Source organism: Galeopterus variegatus, unplaced genomic scaffold, assembly GCF_000696425.1.
Source record: "Galeopterus variegatus unplaced genomic scaffold, G_variegatus-3.0.2 Scaffold201, whole genome shotgun sequence".
Lineage (NCBI taxonomy): Eukaryota > Metazoa > Chordata > Mammalia > Dermoptera > Cynocephalidae > Galeopterus > Galeopterus variegatus.
In genome coordinates this window covers 716085-738243 of record NW_007726312.1, presented here as the reverse complement: position 1 = coordinate 738243, position 22159 = coordinate 716085, and the positions used below count along the sequence as shown (strand labels likewise).

Sequence of the window (22159 nt, the reverse complement as noted above, 5' to 3'; positions counted from 1 at the left end):
GGTCACATATTTGGGCCACTCCTTGCTGGTTACTCCAGCAAAGCATCCTTGTAGTGGAAGCACCTCTGGGGTCATATTCACTCCAGGGAGGGTCCAAAGATTACTTCTCCTTCTACAGAAGGACGGAACTATTCCTGCCTCAGATGCCACTCCAGCCAGGGCAGGTAAAGAAAGAAAGGGATCCAAGAAGGCTTAGAACCCAACCAGAAGAGCAGATGGAGGCCTAGAGCCTGGCTTCCTAGGTGCAGTCAAGAGAGGTGAGCTCTGTGGTTGGTGGCTGCAGTCATTTTTGGGCACAAAGAGTGTCTCAAACTTATTCACAGGACTAGGGAATGCTACAGAAAAGCAGCTTGCCTTTCCTCCCACCTTCTTCCTGTCAAGTCTGCCTTATCCCTAACTCAGGCTACAGGCCGACAGAACGACAGGGCTTGAGGAGCCCGCAGCCCTCCCTGACCTGGAGTAGTCTCCCCAGCACTCAATCCAGGACCGGGAAGAACAGGAACCCGGGGAAGAGGCTGACTTTCCCTCACTTTCATGCCTGGACAAGGGCAGTGGCTTCCAGCTGCCTCCTTGCTGCCCTGCCTCTCCCCGCCCAAAACATTCTTATCAACATCAAGAAAATTCTTCTCCTCAACATGTTATTTTGGTCAGCAGGGCCATTCCTAGGGGAGAACAGCACCTCAGGGCAAACCGCACTATACCAAATCTTGTATTTTATTTTATTTTTGTTTCGCTTTTTATTTCTTTTCAAAATTTGCCGTTTTTGTTGTTGTTTTGTTTTGGATTTTCTTTTGGTGGCTATCTGGTATGGGCAAATCTTGTATTTTTTTTTTTTTTTTAAAGATGACTGGTAAGGGCCGAGCCCGTGGCGCACTCGGGAGAGTGTGGCGCTGGGAACGCAGCAGCGCTCCCGCCGCAGGTTCGGATCCTATATAGGGATGACTGGTGCGCTCACAGCGCTCACTGGCTGAGCGCGGTGCGGCTGGTCTCAAAAAAAAAAAAAGGATAAAAGGATAAAGATGACTGGTAAGGGGATCTTAACCCTTGACTTGGTGTTGTAAGCACCACAATCTCCCAAGTGAGGAAACTGGCCATCCCTATAAAGGGATCTGAACCCGTGGCCTTGGTGTTATCAGCACCGCACTCTCCCAAGTGAGCCACGGGCCGGACCAAAATGTTGTATTTTGAATTATGATTTTTTTTTCTGTTTAGAAAAGGAATTGGTATGGCCATCATAAAACACTTGGAACAAAATACACAGAAAAGAAAGAATAAAGTAAAAATCACCCTCATGTAGCCATGTTACCATTTCAACATATTTCCCTTTCATCTTTTTCCTACAAATGCCTATAACTTTTTAATAAAACTGGGACCATATAGTACATATTGTTTTATAAACTTTTTCTTTTTTACTTGACATATTTTAAATGTTTTCTAATACAATTCACTATTCTTCAACATAATTTGTGATGACTGCCCAGTATTTCTTTAACTGGATGGTCTATAATTTATGCAATCATTTCTTTAATGTTGGAGCTCAGGTCCTTTTAAATTTTTATCATAAATAATATTTCAATGATCATTCTTAGGATAAACAAATGTGCACACAGCTACTATTTCCTTAAGGTAAATTTCCAAAAGGAGAATCATTAGGCAAAAGGGAATACGCATTTTTGAGGCTTTATGATACTCTGCACCAAACTGCCCTCCAGAAAACTTACACTTGATACCCCCACCAGCAGGGTGGTAGTGTCTAAATCACTGTAGCCACAGCAGCACTTTGTTATCACTGTTTTTAATATTTGCCGCTTCTCCAATGTCCTTGTTTTAAAGTCCATTTCTTTGTGTACATGAGTGAAATAAATCAATGGATGATATTTGCTTCAAAAGAACCTGGTTGGTGGGTGGAGGTGGAAATGAAACGAGACTGGTTCTGAGTTGCTAATTGTTGAAGCTGCACGATGGATACATGGAGTTTAGTATACTATTCTCTCTAATTCTGTGTATTTAAAATTTTCCATGATTCAAAAGAAATTGAGACCCCTCAGGCTTTGAGGGGTGGCCTTGTCCCCTCAGCCCGCAGGTGTCTTAAAATAAAAATAAATAAAAAGAAATAGAAAAAAAAGTACACTTATTTGATTGTTAATGACTTTGAACATTTTTCTACAATTTTAAAAATCAGTCATTTATCTTCCTCAGTTGTCCTTTTCTTCAATATTAACCTTTCTATGTTGATTTTGTAAAGGTTCTTTATATATTAAAGACATTCATGGTTTGTCCACATACTGCAAGTATGTTTTCCTAGTTTGTCTTTCAACTTCTTAGTTCGTGGTGTTTTTTGACCCACAGAAGTATTTAAACAGTCAAAAGTGTGTTTCAGCTTTTAGGGACAACCTAGCATTTGTGTCAGATGTGATCTCTCCAGAAAGAACATTAAGGATGACCTTGATCAATGAAACCCAAAGCATAAAGATCCTGACAAGTCGATGTGTGGTCACCAAAGAATTACAAGTACAGGAGAAGAAAGAGCTTCCCTGTGGACACTAATCACTTTTTAAATGGTAACTATAATCTGTGTCTTATCCTTTAGGCTGCTTCCTTCTCTTCCTCCCAAAGCTGTCACACCTACCAGAGGAGATTTCCCCTACTGGCTGTGCCCAGGAGCAGCTTGATCAGACAATTTTCCTTTTTATTAAGTAATAACACATATAATAACAACTATTTTTAATAGTTACTCTATATATTATCTTTAAAACCCTCAAAGCAACTGTATTATTATCCTTATTTCATGGGTACAAGAGTTAAGGATTAGAAAAGTCAAGGGACTCCCCCAAGCTTGTAAAGGTCAAATTTGTGCATAGCCAACAGGCTATACCACCTCTTGGAAGCCTTGTGTGGCCCTGTCCAGGACACACTTTGGTTTGGGCTCCAAAGCAATTACCCTCACTTCTCTTACACGTTCGTGATTAAGCATCCTGTCTGCCAATCCCCCGCTCCAACACTAAAGTTCTAGATTACTTACATCCCTTCTGATGCTCCTTTTAGACCCATCTGCCCCTGCCCTCACCTACCCTTGGCCTTCCTTGGCTAACCTCCTCATGGCCCAGGGCCACACCGTGGAGTGGCTCTGCATTTGCCTGTGGACTCTCCCTTGTTCCATCTCATGTCTGAGTCTCCTCCCCCACTGGTCTCTCCCTCCTTCTGCCTCCACTCTGCCTCAGCTGCATGCAATGACTACTCAGAAGCTGAGTGACGGCTGAGTGCTGAGCAGAGTGCCTTAGCGCAGGCCTCAAGGGCCCAGTGGAAGGAAGAACCAGCTTTGCTGACAAGTAGGAAGCAGGAGCTGTGTTGCAATGACAGATGCCAGGGAAAACACTCACAGAGGCTGTTTTCTGACTTACAACTGCACTCACAGGTGGGGAGTGCAGGCCCCTCTCCTGGCTCTTGGGTGCTTTCTGCAGCCACCCCCCTGACTCTGCAAGGGTTGGGGCTAGAGTGGGCAAAACCTGCCCTGCTGGCCTGGGCTGCAGCTGCTTGGCTTCCACGTGGTCTCACTCATACAGGGAAGCCCGTGACTCATTCTCTCTCAGCCTCTAAGCTGAGCCACAAACAGGTCCGGCTGTGTGACCTTCCCAAAGAGGAAACAGCAGCTGCAGGCGGCCCCTCCCCTGGCATTCTGGCCACAAAGCACAACTGCTAGACCAGAGTCCCCGGAGGCCAAGGCCCCAGGACAGAGAAGAAGGACTGTCCTCCTGGGAGGACCCTCTCTCTAAGATGTCCACGCGTGCGTGCCTCTCTACTCAGGAGCCCCCGGGGCAGGCCATGGGGTTGTTAGCAGGCAGGGACAAACGGCCACTGTGCAGTGCCCTGGCACTGACCTTCCAAATCCCTGGCCCTCAGGGAGATGCCATGTGCAGCCTGGGTAGGCTTGGAATTCTGGCCCTCAGGCCCCTTCTGGAGGTGAGCCTTGTCCTCAGGTGGCTGCTGTACACACCCAGAGCTCTGCACAACCTGTATAGGCCAGGATCCAGGTACCAGTCTGGACAAGTGTACTCAGCACAGCTGGGCTGTTTCCTAACCCCAAACAACCAGGCCCCTCCAAGCACACGTTACCAAGGAGAAGGTCCTCACGGTCACCTTTCTGCTTCAGTGCTGAAGGGGAGGGACAGGGGGTGCTCCCCTCCCCCGCCTTCCCAACCAGGCCTAGCCCTGCCGGTGCCCCCACTGCACGTTCTGTTCACTCTTGAACGCATCACATGCTGCAGCAAATTCATGAGGCAGAACCTTCTGATGGGCAAATTTTCCCCAAGCCAGTGACAATCAGCTGACTGCTTTGGGTTCCCAAGGCACAGGACAGAAAGAGGGGAACAGAGAGGCAGATGTGACTCCCAGCACTGGGAGTGTCCTGCCCACCTGGTGCCTGCACTCTCCAAGAGCTGGCTGGGAAGCACTGTAGGACCCTCCCCTCCTGGTTATAGGAACGAGGGAGGGGGTGTCTATGGGGGGGCAGGAATGTTAAACTCCATCCCTGCACGGGGGCACTCACTTCCCCGCCCTACTCTCAGGTATCTGAAGAGGGATGTTTATTCTGCTCTCTTCAAACTCACATCCCAACTCCCATGGGATCATTTCTTCCTCAGGTTTTTTTTTTTTTTAATTTAATTAAATTAATTTATTTATTTATATATATTTTTTTTACAAAAGATGACCGGTAAGGGGATCTTAACCCTTGACTTGGTGTTGTCAGCAACACGCTCTCCCAAGTGAGCAAACCGGCCATCCCTATATAGTATCCGAACTCATGGCCTTGGTGTTATCAGCACCGCACTCTCCCAAGTGAGCCATGGGTGGCCCTCTTCCTCAGGTTTTTTTTTTTTTTTCCTTTTTGTCTTTTTTCGTGACCGGCAATGGATCGCAACCCTCAGTATCGCGCCAGTACCGGACCGGGACCAGCAACGGGATCGCAACCCTCGGTGTTGCTCCCGCACCTCGCTCAGCCAGTGAGCGGGAACCGGTCTGTATGTGGGATTCGAACCCTCAGCGGGAGCGCTGCCACGCTTCCCAAGCGGCGCACTGTAGCAGTGCGCCACCGGGCCGGCCCCTTCCTCAGGTTTAAAGTCAGACTTCAGTGACTCAAATGGGAAAAGCCCACAGAGGCATTTTTTATTAAGGAGCTTGGCAACATTTTATAACCCCTTTCCGTGAGGGTTTCAGCTCAGAACTCCCTGTCCCGCCCACACTGACAGGGGTCAGAGTCATGAAGTGGAAAAGACAGGTTCACAATTTTGGCTGCATCTGCTCCCATCTCTAAGCAACCCAGGCTCCGGACTGTAGGGCAGCGACCCAGAGACGCCGCCTCAGCTGCCGGCCAGTATTTGTGCTCCAGCTGATGAAGCGAGTTAAAGTCTTGTACAAACGCAAGGCTTTGAGCAAACAGACCAGAGTGTGCTGTCCAGATGTCCAGGGGGGCGGCTGAGGCTCCACAACACAGAGAGTGGGCTGCACCTGTGGAGGGACCTGCCAGCCTCCCTCCAAGGATGCCACACGCTGGCCAGGCCCTGAGCTGCAGGGACCTGGGAGAGCCAGTACTGGCTGTTGGGCAGCCCACCTGGCATGGGATCCACCCAGGCCCCTCTGAGCCTCCACTCTAAAGGAAAGAATCACCCCTGGGTTCAGAATGCTCAGGCTCTGGAGGGCGGGCTGTCAGCCATCTCCTCCTGGACTGTGAGGAAAAAGCATTTTGCCAACTCCAGCCCCCTCTCCGCCAGCTGAGGTAACAGCTCACAGCCCCTGGTTGTCTTTATTTAGACTGCAGTGCATGCAACACAAAACCCCTTTGGGACTCAGAAAGTCCCCGAATTAAGGTTTCCATGGCAACACATTCCCCCAGACTCCTAGGTTATCACGGAGTTATTATCCATGGCCCCAAAGCGGTTGTAGGAGATTTGATTTAGGAAGTTTCTAAAGGTGACCCTGAAGACTCCTTTGTCCCCAACATTAGAACATGGGTGGGAGACACAAACAGAAAGTACAATTGTGCTGCTAGCTTGGCGTCTCTGGGATCTGATCCCCACAGTTCTGCTTTTTAAAGGCCTGGGTTGGGTCAGAACGAGATTCAGCTCTGCTCAGCAGAAGCCTCAGCCAGCCCAAGAACATTGCCCAACAGCTCCGGCCCTGTCCTTGCTGACCTGCCTCTGATTCCTCTTTCGGGGTCTGTTCTCAAGAGGAGCAGGCGCTGGAGCCCTCATCGGAGGACTCATGGGACAGGGAGTGTCCAAAGAGATCCCTTCAGACTGGGGGCAGGGGGTTGTGGAGGGGGAAAGAGATGGCTTGAAAAGTCTTAGAGAGCTGGCCTGTGTGACTAGATGATGTGGGGCTGAGTAGGTGGTGTCAGCCCCCCTCAGACAGGAAATAGTGATTTGACAGCTTCTTGCAGACTCTAGACCAAAGGTTGGCAAACTTTTTCCATAAAGGGCCGCATAGTAAATATTTCAGGCTTTTCAAGCCATATGGTCTCTGTCAAAACAACTTAACTCTGCTGTTACAGCACACAGAAAATATACATAACCAAATAGGCATGACTATGTTCCAATAAAACTTTGTTTACAAAATAGGCAGTGGTTTGGATTTGGCCTGGGGGCGGTGGTTTGCTGACCCATGCTTGAGCTTTAAGAATGGGGACCTGAGAGGACAAACCACCAGCCTTTCTTAAACAGATCCTTGGTAACCAAACACTTTAAATGATGAACAGACAAGTTCCTTGCCTGGTCACTATCTAGTCTGTGTAGTCTTTTACCTTCCAGGGGGAGAGCAAGGAGCTAACAGAAACGCTCCTGCTGCAGTGGTTTGTAGCCTTCACACACACCTAATGCAGGCTGGTGAAAGCAATGCCCACCCCCCGCCCCCGGAAAGTACGTGCACAGCCCCCCTGAAGCTTATTCATGGACCGTTTAAGATCCCCTGCCCACTCAGAAAGAGAGCCAGTTTCTTTGCATTTGATTTTTTGGGGTTTTTTTGGTGGCTGGCTAGTATGGGGATCCGAACCCTTAACGTTGGTGTTATCAGCACCATGCTCTCCCAAGTGAGAGAGGGCTTAACTGGCCAGCCCCTCTTTGTATTTGAAAGAGGGAAGGACGGAAGGAGGGAAGGAGGGAAGGAAGGAAAGAAGGAAGGAAGGAAGGAAGGAGAAAACTCTGTAGAAAAATAGACAAATGACACAATGAAGCAATTCACAGAAGAGATACAAATGACTAATAAACAGGTGAAAGGATGTTCCGTCTCACTAATAATTAAAGAAATTTAAAAAACCATGTATACCATTTTTCACCAGGTCAGATTGGCTAACGTTTAAAAGATGAACGATACGGTATTGGAGGGGGTGGAGAAAAAGACACTCTCAAACATGCTGCCAGGAGTGTATCAGCATATAACCTTTTTACAAGACCACTTGACAGTATATATTAAATTTTAAAACATGATAATCCTGTGGTCCAGCAATTCTACTTCCAGGAATTTATTTTACAGAAGTACATGTGCAAGGATGTTCACTTCAGCAGCATTCATAAATTGGAAAAATTGGAAACCAACCCAAATGTCCATTAGTAGGAAATTGGTTGAATAAATTATGGTACATACATTACAGAATAACATGCAACTGTTTAATAATGAGGTCGACCTCTAGAGTTTAAAATAATAAGGCAGATCTCTAAGTACTGACAGGAAAAGATGTAAAAGATACATTAATTGAAATAAGCAAGCTGTAACAATTTTTCTTTTTGAGGAATAGCATTGGTATATGCAGATTTAAGAAAAACCCTAAAGAAATATATTCCAAGCTAATGAAGGTAAGCTTACAGAATTTTTCAGTCTACAATTTGTATTTCTGGCTAGTTAGCTCACTTGGGAGAGCAAGGGTTCAGATCCCCATATTAGCCAGCCACCAAAAAAAAAAAGATGATTTTTTAAAAGTAAAAACAGTTTTTCTAATTTATTTTTTAAGCCTACAGAATTTGGTAGTACCAGGTGGTCTCTCATCCAAATATGAGCCACGCCCAGCCCTGCTTAGTTTCCAAGATCAGACCAGAATTGGGCATGTTCAGGTGGTCAGAGGACATTTTTGTTTTATAATCATGAAAAATAAGAAAAGATAAAGTATCCTTATAAGCCTACTAGTCTTTCCTAAAAGTTTCTTGAGCAACAACTGTGGAATTCATTTTAAAGGTTTTCTTAGGGCCGGCCTGTGGCTCACTCGGGAGAGTGCGGTGCTGATAACACCAAGGCCACGGGTTCGGATCCTATATAGGGATGGCCGGTTTGCTCACTGGCTGAGCGTGGTGCTGACAACACCAAGCCAAGGGTTAAGATCCCCTTACTGGTCATCTTTAAAAAAAAAAAAAAAAAAGTTTTCTTAAAGGGCATTCATGGTATCGTGGTTTTTGTCCATTGAAAACAAAGCATCTTTCTGCATTTTGGAGCGTAAACACCTCAAGTTCAAGGACCATCCTGTTTTGTTATCCCTGAAATTCAGACCTGCTGCGGCAGAGACAGCGTGACTAAAACAATGGGGGTGATGCCAGGTTTTTATTTTTCATCTTGATGAAAGAGTTGATGGTTTTCACACTGTCAAAGAACAAACAGAACGATGAATCCTGTTTCACAACTTACACAACTCAGTGGAATTTGTGTACTTTTGACAGCTTGAACATATATCTCACAGTTTTGACATTTGTTTTCCTCTGGGAATTTGAGAGAGGTGGAATGGAACTTTATTTCCTTTACATCTACCTTGTTAAAAAAATAAAAATAAAAATGCCCAAAAGGGTACAAAGTAAATCTCCCTGCACCAGCAGAGGTGAGGCAGCCAGAGCTCCCAGAAGTAAGTTTGTCCCCCATGCCCTGGGGACACCCACTCCCTGAGCATACCCCACACACAACCCTGTGCTGTGCTTCCTCCTCTAACACAGATTTCACTGAATTTCTACTTCTGTGGATCTAGACCCGGACAGCTAATCCTTTCCACGAGGACAAAGATAACAAGGCAAAGTACAGGCAGGGTGAACAGAGACATTGGACCTGGCGCCTCGCTCCCAGCTGCACGGCGGGTCATAGAGATGGCAGCACCTCTCCAAGCCCTTTGAGAGGACCTGAAGTCCCCGGAACTCCCTCTAGCTAAACACGTTCCCCTCTTCAGCATCACTCCTGACTCACTCACAGAGAGGAAAATCAGAACCAGACTGCACTACAAATAGAAATGGAAGATATTCCGTCTTAAACTTTTTCATGGGTAAACTGAGGCAGGCAAGATTTCCCTACTGGACAGAAGTCTCTGAAGAGCCTGTTACTCTTCTTTTCTAATGGCCAGCTCTGAATGGCACCCTTGCCCAGCCAAGCGAGCCTGCAGAGAGCTCCCTTCTTCCCCCTGGGGAAGAATTTTTGTTCCTTCTTTGACTTTCTTTCTTTCAACTGCACCATCCTTAAGCCTCCCCCAGCTCAAAAAGAAGCACATTTTTGTGGTATCCTGGTGCTCCTGGGGAGTGAGTGCTCAGAATCCCGAGGAAACATCTCCCTCCTCAGCAGGGTTCTCTGGGCTTGGCATTTAGAAAACCAAGACAAGAGGCAGCACAGGAGCTCTGCTGAGCTGTTCACTGGGTTCTGACAAAGGTTGGGGCTGGGATGATTCCAAGAGAGGTTTGTTTTTAGGTTGCACTGTTAGCCAGAGCCCAGAGACCATGGTGATGGCTGCCATAAAAAATAAGAGGAAAGGAAGCAGCGGCAGCTTTTTTTCTCCCTGCTCCTTCTTCCCGGGACATGTGGTTAATGAGCTGCTTCCTCAGCGCCCAAGCCAAGGTCAGAAGGCAGGGAATGGGTCACTCAGACAGCCATACCCTGCTGCTTGCAGGACCTCCAGCTGGGAGGCCGTGACTGGCTTCACTGCCTGGCCACTTCACCAGCAGCACCACCACTGCTTGGGACATCCAGCAATATGTAAGGTGAATGAAAGGTAAGGAAATGGAAACCAACAAAAGCTGCTTCACAATCACAAGCAGATTACTGAACTAGAGATCGTCTTTCAAAAATTGATACTTACTGTTAGTGAGGTGAACGTCATGCACATCCCACCAAAGCCATTCAGAGCCAGGGAGATGAAGATGAGCACAGAGAGAGCTGCAGAGAAAGAGACAGCTCGTAAGTGGGGGCCGCAGCTGAGTGTCAGGGAGGCTGGGGCCTGGCCTTGGTCCCCGCACGGAGCAGCCCCCTGCTTAATGGAGGCTGAGAGAATGACAAGCACTGGACACCCAGGGAGCTGGGACAGCCTTTTCCTTACCCTCTTCCTCCTGCCCATTTCATGGAGGTTGGGTTCTTGCAAAAGGTGCATACCCGTCCTCCTTTCTCCATTAACCTTAGCAGCAAGCAAGAGGCCTAAAGAAACTGCTTCACTGAAACTAAAAACATAGGTTCCCGAAAATCAGTAGATGAGCCTGGTAAGATTTTGGTGAAACTCAAGTCCTATTTTAGTGTTTGTTCTAAAAGTCCTTGAAGCAACAGCTCCACCTGAACAGGGTCGGGGACCAGGTGGCTTCTAAGCCATCCTCAAAGTACTGGCCTGGGCCGCCTCGAGAGGATTCAGCTCACGACTTCTGCACGCACAGAGGGCCATGCCCCTGCAGCTGGCCTGGTTCTTAGAACTTCTCTCTCAGGTTGGCATTAACGAGGCCACTGGGCACTGGCCTGGCCTGGCGATGAGATGCGAGTTTCTCTGACTTGTGAGTGGGGCAGCTGCTCTCTTGCCCGGTCACCACCCACTTGAGATAAGTAACGGAGTAAAGGCCTAACCGGTATCCCCTCTAATGGCAGCTGTGAACACCAGGACGGGACAGTGTCCAACAGCCAGTGGGCCTGAGAACACCTCTGGGCGCTCTCTCCCAATTCCTGACAAAGGCTGGGGGAGAAGCATACTCACAGTTTGGGTTACTTGCTCCATATGCAATCAGCAAGCAGGAGACAGCAAAACAGGCACTAAAACCAAGCAGAAATAATGCAATCTTTATTACTATTACTTTATTGATTGTTATTGTTAACATTATCATCATTTGGGGGTATTTACTATTACTATGTGTCAGATGCTTTCAAAACATTTCTGTGCATTATTTCATTTAATTTAACAATTCTAAGGTGAATAATTGGCCCCAATTTATTGATGAGGAAAATACATCTTATATAAAAACAAAAACTAATTTCTCAGGGCAGGCTGGTTGCTCTCTTGGAAGAGTGTGGTGCTTCTAACACCAAGGTCATGGGTTCAGATCCCCATACTGGCCAGCTGCCAAAAACAAACAAACAAAACTGATTTCTCTAAGGTCTCCTGCCTAGTAAGTGACTAAGCTGGAATTCAAGCCCCAAAGCCAGATCTCGTAAATTCCACACTGCACTGCCTCCTCCCACCCCCAGACCAGAGAGGTATAAGGCTCTGAAGCGAGAGAGGGCAGCACTCACTCCTCAGGTTCCGGTGCCCACTCAGCCAGAGAGTGGACAGAACCCACTGGGCATGGGCAGATGAACGGCTGCTCCCGAATCCAAAGAGTGAATGGAATCAATCCCCACCCATTCCCTTCACAGTCACAGGTCTCACTTGTTGCAAAGCACTGCCTTGCAAAGTGACTATTCCCAATGAGAACTGAGTTGGGAGGACCCTGGCCTGAGAGGGCCAGCTGCCTGGTGAACTGACCCTGAGTCTGGCAGACTGGCGCTTTATAGACCAGGAACACATACCCCAGGGGGTGCACAAGATGATCCACGAAGGTGCTGATACATTAGGACTTCCATTTTATAATTTTTTTTCTCATCCATTTTAATTTATATTTTTGATTATGTATCACAAAGCACACAAAACACTAAGAATGGCATATGTGTATAACATTTATAATTCCATGTGCTTATATTGGATGTATATATACAAAATCTTTTTTTCTGGTGGAGGTGTAAGGTCAAATGGACTTTGTTTTTAATCACAAGCAACTCCAGATCCTCCCAGATAGGTCTGGGTTCTGTGCATTTTTTATGCAGTACTGGAGCATTGCAAGGATCATAGTATCTACTGCCTTGGCAGATGCGATAAGGAACCCCACTCTGGGTGGGTATTTAGGGAGCTCCACATTGCACCTGATAGCAGGAACCAGGATTCCCTACAGCCCAGGGGGTCCACCTGCCCACTCCCTCCCCCAAGAAGCCCACACTGACCTGCCCAGCAGCCTGAGCTTCCTCGGGCCGTACTTGTCCATGACAATGCCCAGGGGCAGGGTGATGGCACTGAGCAGGAAGGAGCCCACGGTGAAGGCCAAATTTAGCATCTCATCCTGGGCCTGGCAGCTGAGCCAGCCATTTATCCAGCTCGCCTCCTTGTGCTCCGGCTCTGCTGTGCCCCCCACTGTGCCATTGGTGACATTCTCTGTGTGTGTAGAAGCAGGGAAACCTTACCACAGGGTCATTGCAGGGACTCCCAGAGATCAGCAGGGCTAGTGCACATTCAGAGCCACCTCACTGGGAATGCCAGAGCTGGCTCTGGGCTCCTTGAGAGCTCAGGCTACCCCACGGCAAGTTTGCATGCCCACTTGGCCCAAGCCCCCTGAAGCAATAACGCAGAGGTTTGTAACTTCTGTGGGGATTATGGACCCTTTGGAGAATCCAATAAAGCAATCTGTGCTCCTCCTCCCCAGAAAACGCACACAAAGCCTTGTCCACAATTTCAGGGCCTTCCCGCGTCCCTTGACATACCCATCCCTAGTTGGGATTCACATTCCAGAGTATCCTACATCCTACAACAGTAGACATCAGCCTTGGCTATGGGGCCCCAGGTTTGCTGGAACCTTCTAGCAGCTTTGTCCATGGAAACAGACTGCAGCCAGTATGGGGCAGACCCCAGACCACTTGAGAAGGACAAGCTGCTGGTCTCCCTACATCGCCTTGGCTCTCCCCAGTCAGTGTGGGGAGACTGGGTGGGCCTCCTTGCCCCTGCTGGTGAGTACAGTTGACTTCTCAAAAGTAGAACAGGCCATATGCCACCTGCTCCCCTTGACATTTTTATCGCCACGACCAACACATATGCTGGGTCTTAGAACCCCTTTGGAAAGGGTCTGGGTTTTTTTAATAATCCATAGTCATTCGCTTTCACTTGCTGAGGTGCACTTTTTGTTTTTCTCACTGGGGTCATTGTGCTGCTATCCCCAGTGACAACACCCAGACCCTGCTGGGTGCTGAGCCTCTAAGCCTGCTCTGTTGGCCTCAGCTGTCCCCTAATCTCAGCCCTTAATGGCCCCCTCCAAAGTCCACCCAGCACCAAAACAACATAAAAAGGGAGGAAAGGGCCGGCCCAGTGGCACACTGGAGAGTGCGCCGCTTGAGAGCGCAGCGGCGCTCCTGCCGAGGGTTTGGATCCCATGTGGAGACCGGTTCCCACTCACTGGTTGAGCGCGGTGCGGGTGCAACACCGAGGGTTGCGATCCCGTTGCTGGTCAGTAAAAAAGACAAAAAGGAAAAAAAAAAAAGGGAGGAAAAAGTGCTGTGGCAGCTGAGGGCGGGAGGGTGGAAGACAGGCCAGGAACACAGCTGAGGAATTCTCTCCTCGCCGGGACTGCTAGTTAAGAGATGCTGACTAATCCTGCAGAAACAGGAGCAGACTTTGATTAGATGGGAGGTCACACTGGGAGAGTCCAGGAAATTCTTTTCTTCAGATAACCGCCTGCCTCCCAATTGTAGCCCTCTGGCGCCAGGGCTGGAAAGCTGAGGTCTGCAAAGGCTTGTCCAGGCCTCGCAGGGCTGCCCCAAGGTCACTGAAAAGGATGGTCTTGGGTGAATCAAGCCATGTGCCAAGCCCTGACCAATGAGTCCTGCTGGGGCACACTGACTGAGAGTAGATGCTGGGCCTGGCCTCCAGGTTCCAGTTTTGGTTTCTCCACTTCCTAATTGCATGACTTTGGAGAACTGACTTAATCTCTCCCTGTTTCCTTATCTGTAAAATGGGTGTAATATGATAGTATCTACCTCTTAGAGTTTTGGAGAAGATCAATGAAAAAATCCAGATTTTTTTAGAGCTCACACAGGCATAGAAAGCACTCAGTAAATAACAGCTAAAAGTTGTTGTTGTTATTATTATTATTATTACTATTACCGGAGGCTCAGGATGGCGGGCAGCAGGGCTGGACGCTGTACCTGGGAGCACAGTTCTATAATGGAGTGAGTGGTGGCATGAAACCACTGGGCTGTGAGCCATGAAAGGCAGGGATTGTGTTCTGGTCCCTCTGTGTCCCCAGTACCTCACCTAGGTCCTGGCCCGGGGTAGTCGTTTACTGAGTGAATGAAAACAACAGAACCAGATCACAATGGCCAAAAGGATAAAGAGAGAAAAGGTGATAGTACATACAGGAGCAAGTTGAAGATAGAGGGGATTTAAGGAGATTAGAGACAGAAAGTTAACCACCTGAAGCCACAGGAAAAAATCCTAACAAGCCAGAGACCTGCCCCCACCACTTTGTTTTCCTAAAGAGACCCCAGCACTCCAGCAGCCAGAACACATGGCAAACAAGTCCTTTGAGGGTCCTTAAAGGGTCCTCTGAGCCCATCAGGATCCAGTTCAGAACAGTCACACATTCCACCTCAGCAGCAGGCCTGAAGTGCTTGCGTACTGTGGCGCAGCTTCTGGAAAGGCAGAGCTGCTTCTCAGGTTGGTGCTGGTTTCAGTTGTCAGCTCTGCCAGCAGCAACAGGAACTAGATCTGAAGTGGGGGACGGAGTATCCACACAACAACGGCCATTTCCAGGTCGACGTGCAGATAGGAGCAAACCAGCGCAGATGTGACAGAGTGGACCCCCAGGGCCTGGGATGGCCGGCCTGTGAGACCTGACTGTGGCAATGCAGGGTCTGCAGCCAGTTACTGCACTAGGGGACATGGAATAACTCAAGGTGACAGGCTCTGCTGTTGCAAGCAGGGATCCAGAGGGGAACGAGGGGGGCGAGGCAGCACCACCTGACAGCAGAGGCACCCCCACCCCCACAGTGACCCTAGGGAGGAACCACAGCTGGATCCCCAAATCTGAGACTTTTTCTCATTGAGAAACAGAAGAGAAAATCCCAAAGCACTGTACACAAGGCAGTCTCCTTCATCTGCCAGAAGTGGGGATGGGGGTGGAAACATCTTAAATTGTTTAAAGATCTGGTTGTCCTTGTAACTAGACAGGGGGGCTCCCAAGGAGAGTGGTCAGGGTAGAGGCAAGGGTATCTGTCCTTCCCATCTTTCAACTTGGAACTACTACACACAGGAGCAGGGAACTTACACTTTAGCCACCAGCCTTCTCTCCTTAAACAAACCCCTGCCAGTGGGCCACCTGTCCCTCTGCCCTCCAACCTCCAGGCAGTGATGTCCCTCAACAAATAAACCTGGGATTTGGGGACTAAGTGGCCTCTCTTGTCTGCTCATGGAGCAATTCAATGGTGCCCCTCGCTCCTGGTAGGAACTGAAGCTTTGGTGAGCCCAGAAGCTTTGTTGGCAGTAAACAGCCCAGACTAGTAATCACAGACTCAGCAGATACCCATACACAGTCACACCCAGGCTGCTCCTGTCCTTCTGCTCCCACCTGGGCCATTGTGGGCCCCGAGAGAGGCAAACAGATAAGCACTCAGGAAATGCCAATCCCCTGGGGCCCCTCTGGTCCTAGCCTAGAGCTCACCCTCACCCCAGCCCAACCTGCTCTGCTCCTCACCCGCACCTGTTTATTCAACAGATGCCTCTGCAGTGGGTGGCCAGAGTGGCCCAGCCCAACCCAGCCAGGGAAACTGAACCAAGAAGGCAGGCGAGGGACTAGTGCAGCCAGAGTGTGCTGGGAACAGGAATACGGCTGCTTAGGAGGAGACCCAGGGCCAGGGAAGAGAGAACAATGCCCTGCACTGTTCAGCTCCACTCACAGAAAACTCACAAACAAAATCTGTACAGAGGAAGCAGGGGAGAAAAGAGGGTGCTGTGACCCAACTCGGGCTCTCCTGGGCCTCTCTGATCAAAGAGGGGCCTCCACCTACCCCAGGGAAACAAAAGGAGTGGGGGGCCTCCAGAGCAGCTGGAGGGATGATGTTCCAGGCAGCCCAGGGCTAGGTGGCTGGCGGCCCCTCTAAATTCCTGGGCAGCCCCTTCACTGACTGGCTGCTTTCTGAGCCCTCTCCCCTCCAGGGTATAGGCCCCTGGACGGCCCTGCTGATGGACCTCCTGTCTCTCTCAAATCCTTAGTCTATCCGGCAACAGGAAGCAGCATCTCAGTCAAGCAGGGGAGATGTAGGTGAGAGGTCGGCTCAGACACAGAGCAAACAAGAGGCGGGTCACAGACAGTCAAGGACCGTCCTGGGTAGACCAGGGCCCAGCCTGATCTAGGCCTAGCTGTGGTCACAGCAGCAGCAGCTACCGTTTGTACAGTGCCTGTGTGTGCTGGCCACTGTGTTCAATGCTATTCATTCCCTGTGTCATTTAGCACCCTCCCACCCCCACCCCACATGAAGATACAGGGAGTCTCAGAGCAGGTAAGTGGCTTGCTGAAGGTCTCATAGATGGTACATGGGGAAGCTGGACTTGAACTCAGACCATCACACCCCAAAGCTCCTGCTCTGAACCTTCAGGCTGTGCTGATGCTGTCCTGCCTGCATTAGAGGCATGCTGCATCTCACAGAGAAAATGCTGAGAGAAAGGAGCCGGGAAAAGACTGTCGCACAGTGTCGGGACAACACCAGGTGGCTCTTAATATAACCCGGTGAGAATGGAACTGCCCCAATACCCTCCTGCAACGTCCCTGAAAGAGAGGATCTTCATGGGACACTGAGAAGCCAGGGGAAGCCAACGGAGGTGGAGGAGGGAAATCAGGTCATGAAAAGAGGAGGAAGAAGGCAGGGCGGGTGGGGAAGCTGAGGGCGCTGGCTCTTCACTGTGACACGCACGTCCTGAGGCTGCGGCACCAGCCTTTAGACCCTTTTACCTGTAGCTACAGACTTTATTTTTTTTTCCAAAATAAACAGGGGGGAACAAATTAAAAACAGTTATATTCAAAGCAACAAAAGTGAAAGGCTGGCCTGTGGCTACAGATGGAGCCCATAAGGGGTAGGGCCCTGAAGCAACAGAGGACTCCCCTGTTCACACCTGCACCTCGCCCAGCCAGGTGGGGACCAGGCCTGGCCCTGCTTCCCTGGGGGACGGCAGCCCCTGTGCCCTCCAGCGAGCCAGGGCCAGCTTCCTGCTGCGTGTCAGAGTGAGAGGTATGCTCCCCAGCTCAGGTAGAGTGCCCGCAGTGGTCAAGAGCGCAGGACTGGGGTCTCCCTTCACATCCCTGGCTAGACGGTGACTTCTTCTGGTGGAGGCTGTGAAGACACCCATTTTCTAGCCCCCACCCCACCCAACACGCCGCATATGTGGCAAGCCCTCCACAGTTCACAGGAGTCTCTAACAGGTGAATCAGACCCTTGCCCCTTCTTCTGTCTCCACGGCTTCTTCCTGCCTTGCGAGTAAAAATCCAGTCTCCCTAAGTGGCCTCCCAGGCCCTGCAGGCCCTGTCGCCTTTCCACCTCTCCAGTTGTCTCCCGCTGTGCCAGCCCTTTCTCTCCTCCCCTCCTCAGTGCCCCCTCCTCTCCTGACTCACCGTCCCACCCTCCAGGCTTCTGCCTAAACATCGAAGAGGCCTCCCACCCAACCAGAACCAGATCCCCACTGCTGTTCTCGCTCCATTTGGAATTACACAGGTCTGTGGGTGATGACTTGTTTGCCCTGCACCCCCACACAGCACCTCAGTAAATGTTTACTGAATGTGTAGGTCAGATGAAAGAGGATATTAAACATCCATCCACAGGTAGCCCCCACCCCCCGAGCTGACCCTATCAAAGTGGGCTACAGGACGACAGAGAAAATGAAAGAGGTCAGGTGTGGGTGGTTACAGTGGCCACCCCAGAGGCCAAAAGGACACACAGCCCTGGGAAAACCCCACTCTGCTCAGGCTGGGAACCCAGATGGCCTCCTGTCTACACCAGGGGGACTAGGGAGGGGTCCAGCAGCCAATATCTGGTGTATGTCATTTAAAGCCTGTCCCCAGCCCTTATCCCTGTCCCCTCCCTCGACTGTACAGTGGGCAAGACAAAACAACCTCAGGGGAAACAGAGAAATGGGCTATTTCTTTTTCTTTCTCCCACCTCACCAGGCTGGAAGCCAACACTGTGTCTGTGGCCAGATTCTGGCTGGAGTTCCGAGAACCTTTCAACAGGTTCAGGCAAATTTTCTTTAGAGAACAAACTAAAGCATCAGTCCTAAAAGCAACAAAAAGCTGACAAATTTGCATCTCAATCAGCTGTAGACTGGTCAGCTTTTCACAAGTCTAATTCAATAAATTAAATAAATGGCCTAACTGCTTCTCTGCAATTCAGCCATCTACCAAGTTTGAAAACGTTAGGACTAAGCAGAAACCTTGACCCTAACTCTGCCAGGCACTCCCAGTCAGGTGAAGCACAGGGATTTCTGGCCCTGAAAGACAACAGGTTATATGCACTCCAAGAAGCAAGGAGCAGGGAGGCCAGAGAGATAAGCTGTGCAGAATCAGCAGGCATTCCCCTCCAGGGTGCTGGGTCAGGGGCTTTGTCAGACAATCAGAAAAACCAAAATCAGAGGCAGGAACAAAGGCACAGGATAAAAAGTTGATGTTCCACCTGCAATCCTGACTCTCTTCACCTTCACTTTGGTTTACCGGAGTAAACCTCAGGCTGGCCGGTTAGCTCAGCTGGTTAGAGCACAGCCTTATAACACCAAGGTCACAGGTTCAGATCCCCATACTGGTGAGCTGCCAAAAAACAAAACAAAACAAAACAAAAAAAACAAACCCAAATGGAGGCTGGCTCCTTAGCTCAGTTGGTAGAGTGTGGTGCTGATAACCCCAAGGTCAATGGTTCGAATCCTCACACTGGCCAGCCGCCAACAAAAAAAGGAGTGACCTGTCAAGCCTCTCAATGGCTGACACCAACTCAGCACCATGTTGGCACTATTGCTGGGACTCCTCCCACTTAAATGAAGGAAGAAGCCAAGGTTGAGACAGGAATGAAGTGACCAGTCCCAGTGCTGCCAATGCCTAAAATAAATTAAATCAGAGGACAATCCGGGGGGGAAAAACCTAGAATCTGACCTTCCCAACACTGCAGTTCACAGCGTGAACATGCACATGCACACACACACGCATGCACACACTGTAGGTCTTCAACAAATTCATAGAAGGATTTGTATTATCTTTTAATTCAATTTTCCACAAACTTTTTGAATATATATTATTCAAATATATATATTATATATTTATATTTATATTATTTATATTGTAATATTCATAATATTATATATATGTATATATAAACACCACAACAGTCCTCTGGTCCAGATGAAACACTAAAAGCTTTGTCTGGGATGTTTATGTTTTTTGTTTTTTAAGTCCTCTGTGCAGCCTGAAAGAGCCCAGGACAGAGAGGAGAAGAGGAAGAGCCAAACACTCCAACCTGTGCCTTCCAGAAGAGTCATTAATCTTCTAGCATCTATTGGGCAAAGCAGAAAGCTTGTTCAGGGAACAAGGTCTGACACTCCCATCTCCCAAGATTTCTTGCTGATGTGGGGAGAGCCCTGCCAAGAACCCTCAGGCTATTAGGAAGTATTTTTCAGTGGCTAAAGGCTAAAGGTTGATTATAAATGACATACTTTCTACACTCTCCCAGGTGGCCTCCGCATTGCCTTGCTTTCTCCTGCCCTTAACCTCTCCAGCTAAGCCTCCCTAGAGACTGGGACACTCAGGAATCTCCTGGGCAGTTCAGAGAAGGGGAACAGGGAGGATTCTACATGGGAGTGACAGGCAGCATGACCTGGTGCAAAGCTTTCTTTTCCTGCAAAGTAAGAACTCTAGAAAGAGAAGGCATGCTGGTGGTGATTCAGGGAGGCAGATCTGGGCTATTTCCATCTAAGGGGACTCAATCCCTGGAGAGATTACATGAGTTTGACCATTGTGTAGCCACTGCTGGGGGTAGGGCGAGGGCAGAGGGAAACATTTTCTAACAAGGTTTTCTAAGAAGGAGATAGTAGGGTAGAGGCTGGGAGCTGCTTTGGCCCTACTGTGGGGCTGAACCTATTGACCTGCAGCAATTAGGACCTTCGAATGGGGTGTGAAGGGAGGGGTGGGGGCAGATTTTATGTCCACGAGTATCCTCAGCCTGCCTTCAGCAACACCAATGGTGTAGCAAAGAGAAGGGACAAACCTAGCATCATATCCATAAATGCCCACCTTTCCCTCTTCTTCCTCCCCATGGCGTTGGAAGGCCACTGGGACAAAATGTCCCTTGGAGAATCATAAGACAGCAAAAATAGACAAGAAATTGTATCCGGCAAGCCTCTAGGAGACTCCATAATGGTGTGACTGAATAACATCTCGATTGGAGATGATACTTCCTTGGGGTGGAGGCGAAGTCACTTCCTCTCTTGCTGCACCCCAGCCCCTGAGTCAGGAGTTCCTCTTTCTTACAATCTGAGAAGCAACATGTTTACTGCAAGCTATGCTCCAGGCACTGGCAGGCCAGGAGTCCCGCAATGTCCCTAAGTGGTGGAAAGAACACCCCGGACGGACGTAGGGGTGTTCCCATCTATGTGGCCTTGGGCTAGACAGAAGATCATTCTGAGCCTCAGTATCTTCATCCACAAAACAGGGACAATGGTGAGTGCCCAGCAGAGCAGGGTGAAGATCAAACGGGCCTTTTGATACTTGGGAGAAGCTGTGCAGTGAGGTGGCATTACTGGCTAGGTCCTCATCGCCATCCGCCCTCTCCCAAAGCCCCAATTCCAGGAACCACCCCCAGCCCGAGGCGCCCACCTCACCTGGCTCGGTACACAGGTAGGAGTAAAAGCCCTCAGACTTGAGCATGATGAGCAGCGAGCCCCAGCCCAGGAGGACTGCCGAGAAGAGGAGGTTTTCCAACACGGCCGTGCAGGCCATCCACCAGCGGCGCCGATGGGCAGTGGCCAGGGTGGGCGCCATGGTGCGGCGCGGCGGCCCGGCTCCGGCTCTGCGGCCACCTGCGCACAGACCTCGGCGTCAGCGCCCAGCCGCCCCCGGCCGCTGCCGCAGAGCACGGAGCTTGTCACCCCTCCGTGGCCCCGGGTGTAGGTGCGCGCAGCGAAGGAAGCAAGCCCCAGCCCTGCCCAGGACCTGGGCCACCCACCAACCCGCGGCTGGCTCGTACCGCTGCCCTTGGCTACGCGTGAGCCGCCCTGGTCAGGCAGGGAGACTTCTTCCTCAGCTCACTCCGAGGTAAACTGAGGCATGGAAGCAGGAAGGGACCAACGCATGCTCAGGGACGTAGAACTACTCCTGGTCCCCGGCAAGACTGACATTTCTTGGGGGCCGGAAAAGGAGGCAGCTTGAGGCCCCGCCACCTGGGCAGGGGCATACCTGAGGGCTGCCAATCCCAGGGACCCTGACAGGAGACCGTCCGCCCGCCCTCAAGACCCTTCTCCAGAGCGGGCTCTTTCAACCACAAGATCAGCGCACCCAGCTCCGGAACGGCCCGCCCAAGGCCCGCTCATTGGCCTGTCGGCACAGGAACTACCGCGCCATTGGCCACTGTTTAGGTCGCTAGGCGCTACGGCCACGCGAACCCCGCATGGGAGAGGCGAAGCCGGTTCAAACCGGCGGCGCGAGCCAGCCGCGCGACCCCCATCCCAGGCCGTTTCCTCGGCAATCAGCCCGTTTCCATGGAAGCGGACCCCCGTCCCTCCATCCCCCAGCTCCCTTCTCGATTCGTCATCTCTTCCCTGGTGACTCCTTATCCAGACTCTCTTCTCATAATTCACACTCCTTTTCCCTACGTCCCTTCTTGTGCAGCATCTGCCCCGCGCACCCTCGCCCCGGCCCGGATCCCCGTGGTCCAGCTCACCCTGCTCCCACTGGTGTGTATCGGGCCCGCCCGGCGCCTTTTCTGCCCCCTTTTATTCCAGCCCTTTTTATTCCGACCCCAAGATGAAAACACTGCCGCCCGCTGATTGGCTGAGTGGGGCTGGAAACAGGCGTTGACCAATCAGCAGCCACCCACCCTCCCCGCGCCGAGCAGAAGCCGGTTCCGGCCGGAC

General features: G+C 50.2%; 1 protein-coding gene across 1 annotated transcript in view; it reads right to left on the bottom strand.

The window, feature by feature from the left end:
• SLC43A2 (solute carrier family 43 (amino acid system L transporter), member 2) overlaps positions 1-21510 on the bottom strand; it is a 36612-nt gene extending 15102 nt beyond the window's left edge. Inside the window, exons 1-5 of the mRNA XM_008565709.1 lie at positions 21274-21510; positions 20909-21106; positions 12238-12445; positions 10961-11016; positions 10088-10164 (exon numbers count right to left, since the gene is read on the bottom strand). Of these exons, the coding sequence (XP_008563931.1) occupies positions 10088-10164; positions 10961-11016; positions 12238-12445; positions 20909-21068 (501 nt within the window). The 5' untranslated portion in view covers positions 21069-21106; positions 21274-21510. The remainder of the gene's footprint in view (positions 1-10087; positions 10165-10960; positions 11017-12237; positions 12446-20908; positions 21107-21273) is intronic.
• Between the last annotated feature and the right edge of the window lie 649 nt (positions 21511-22159).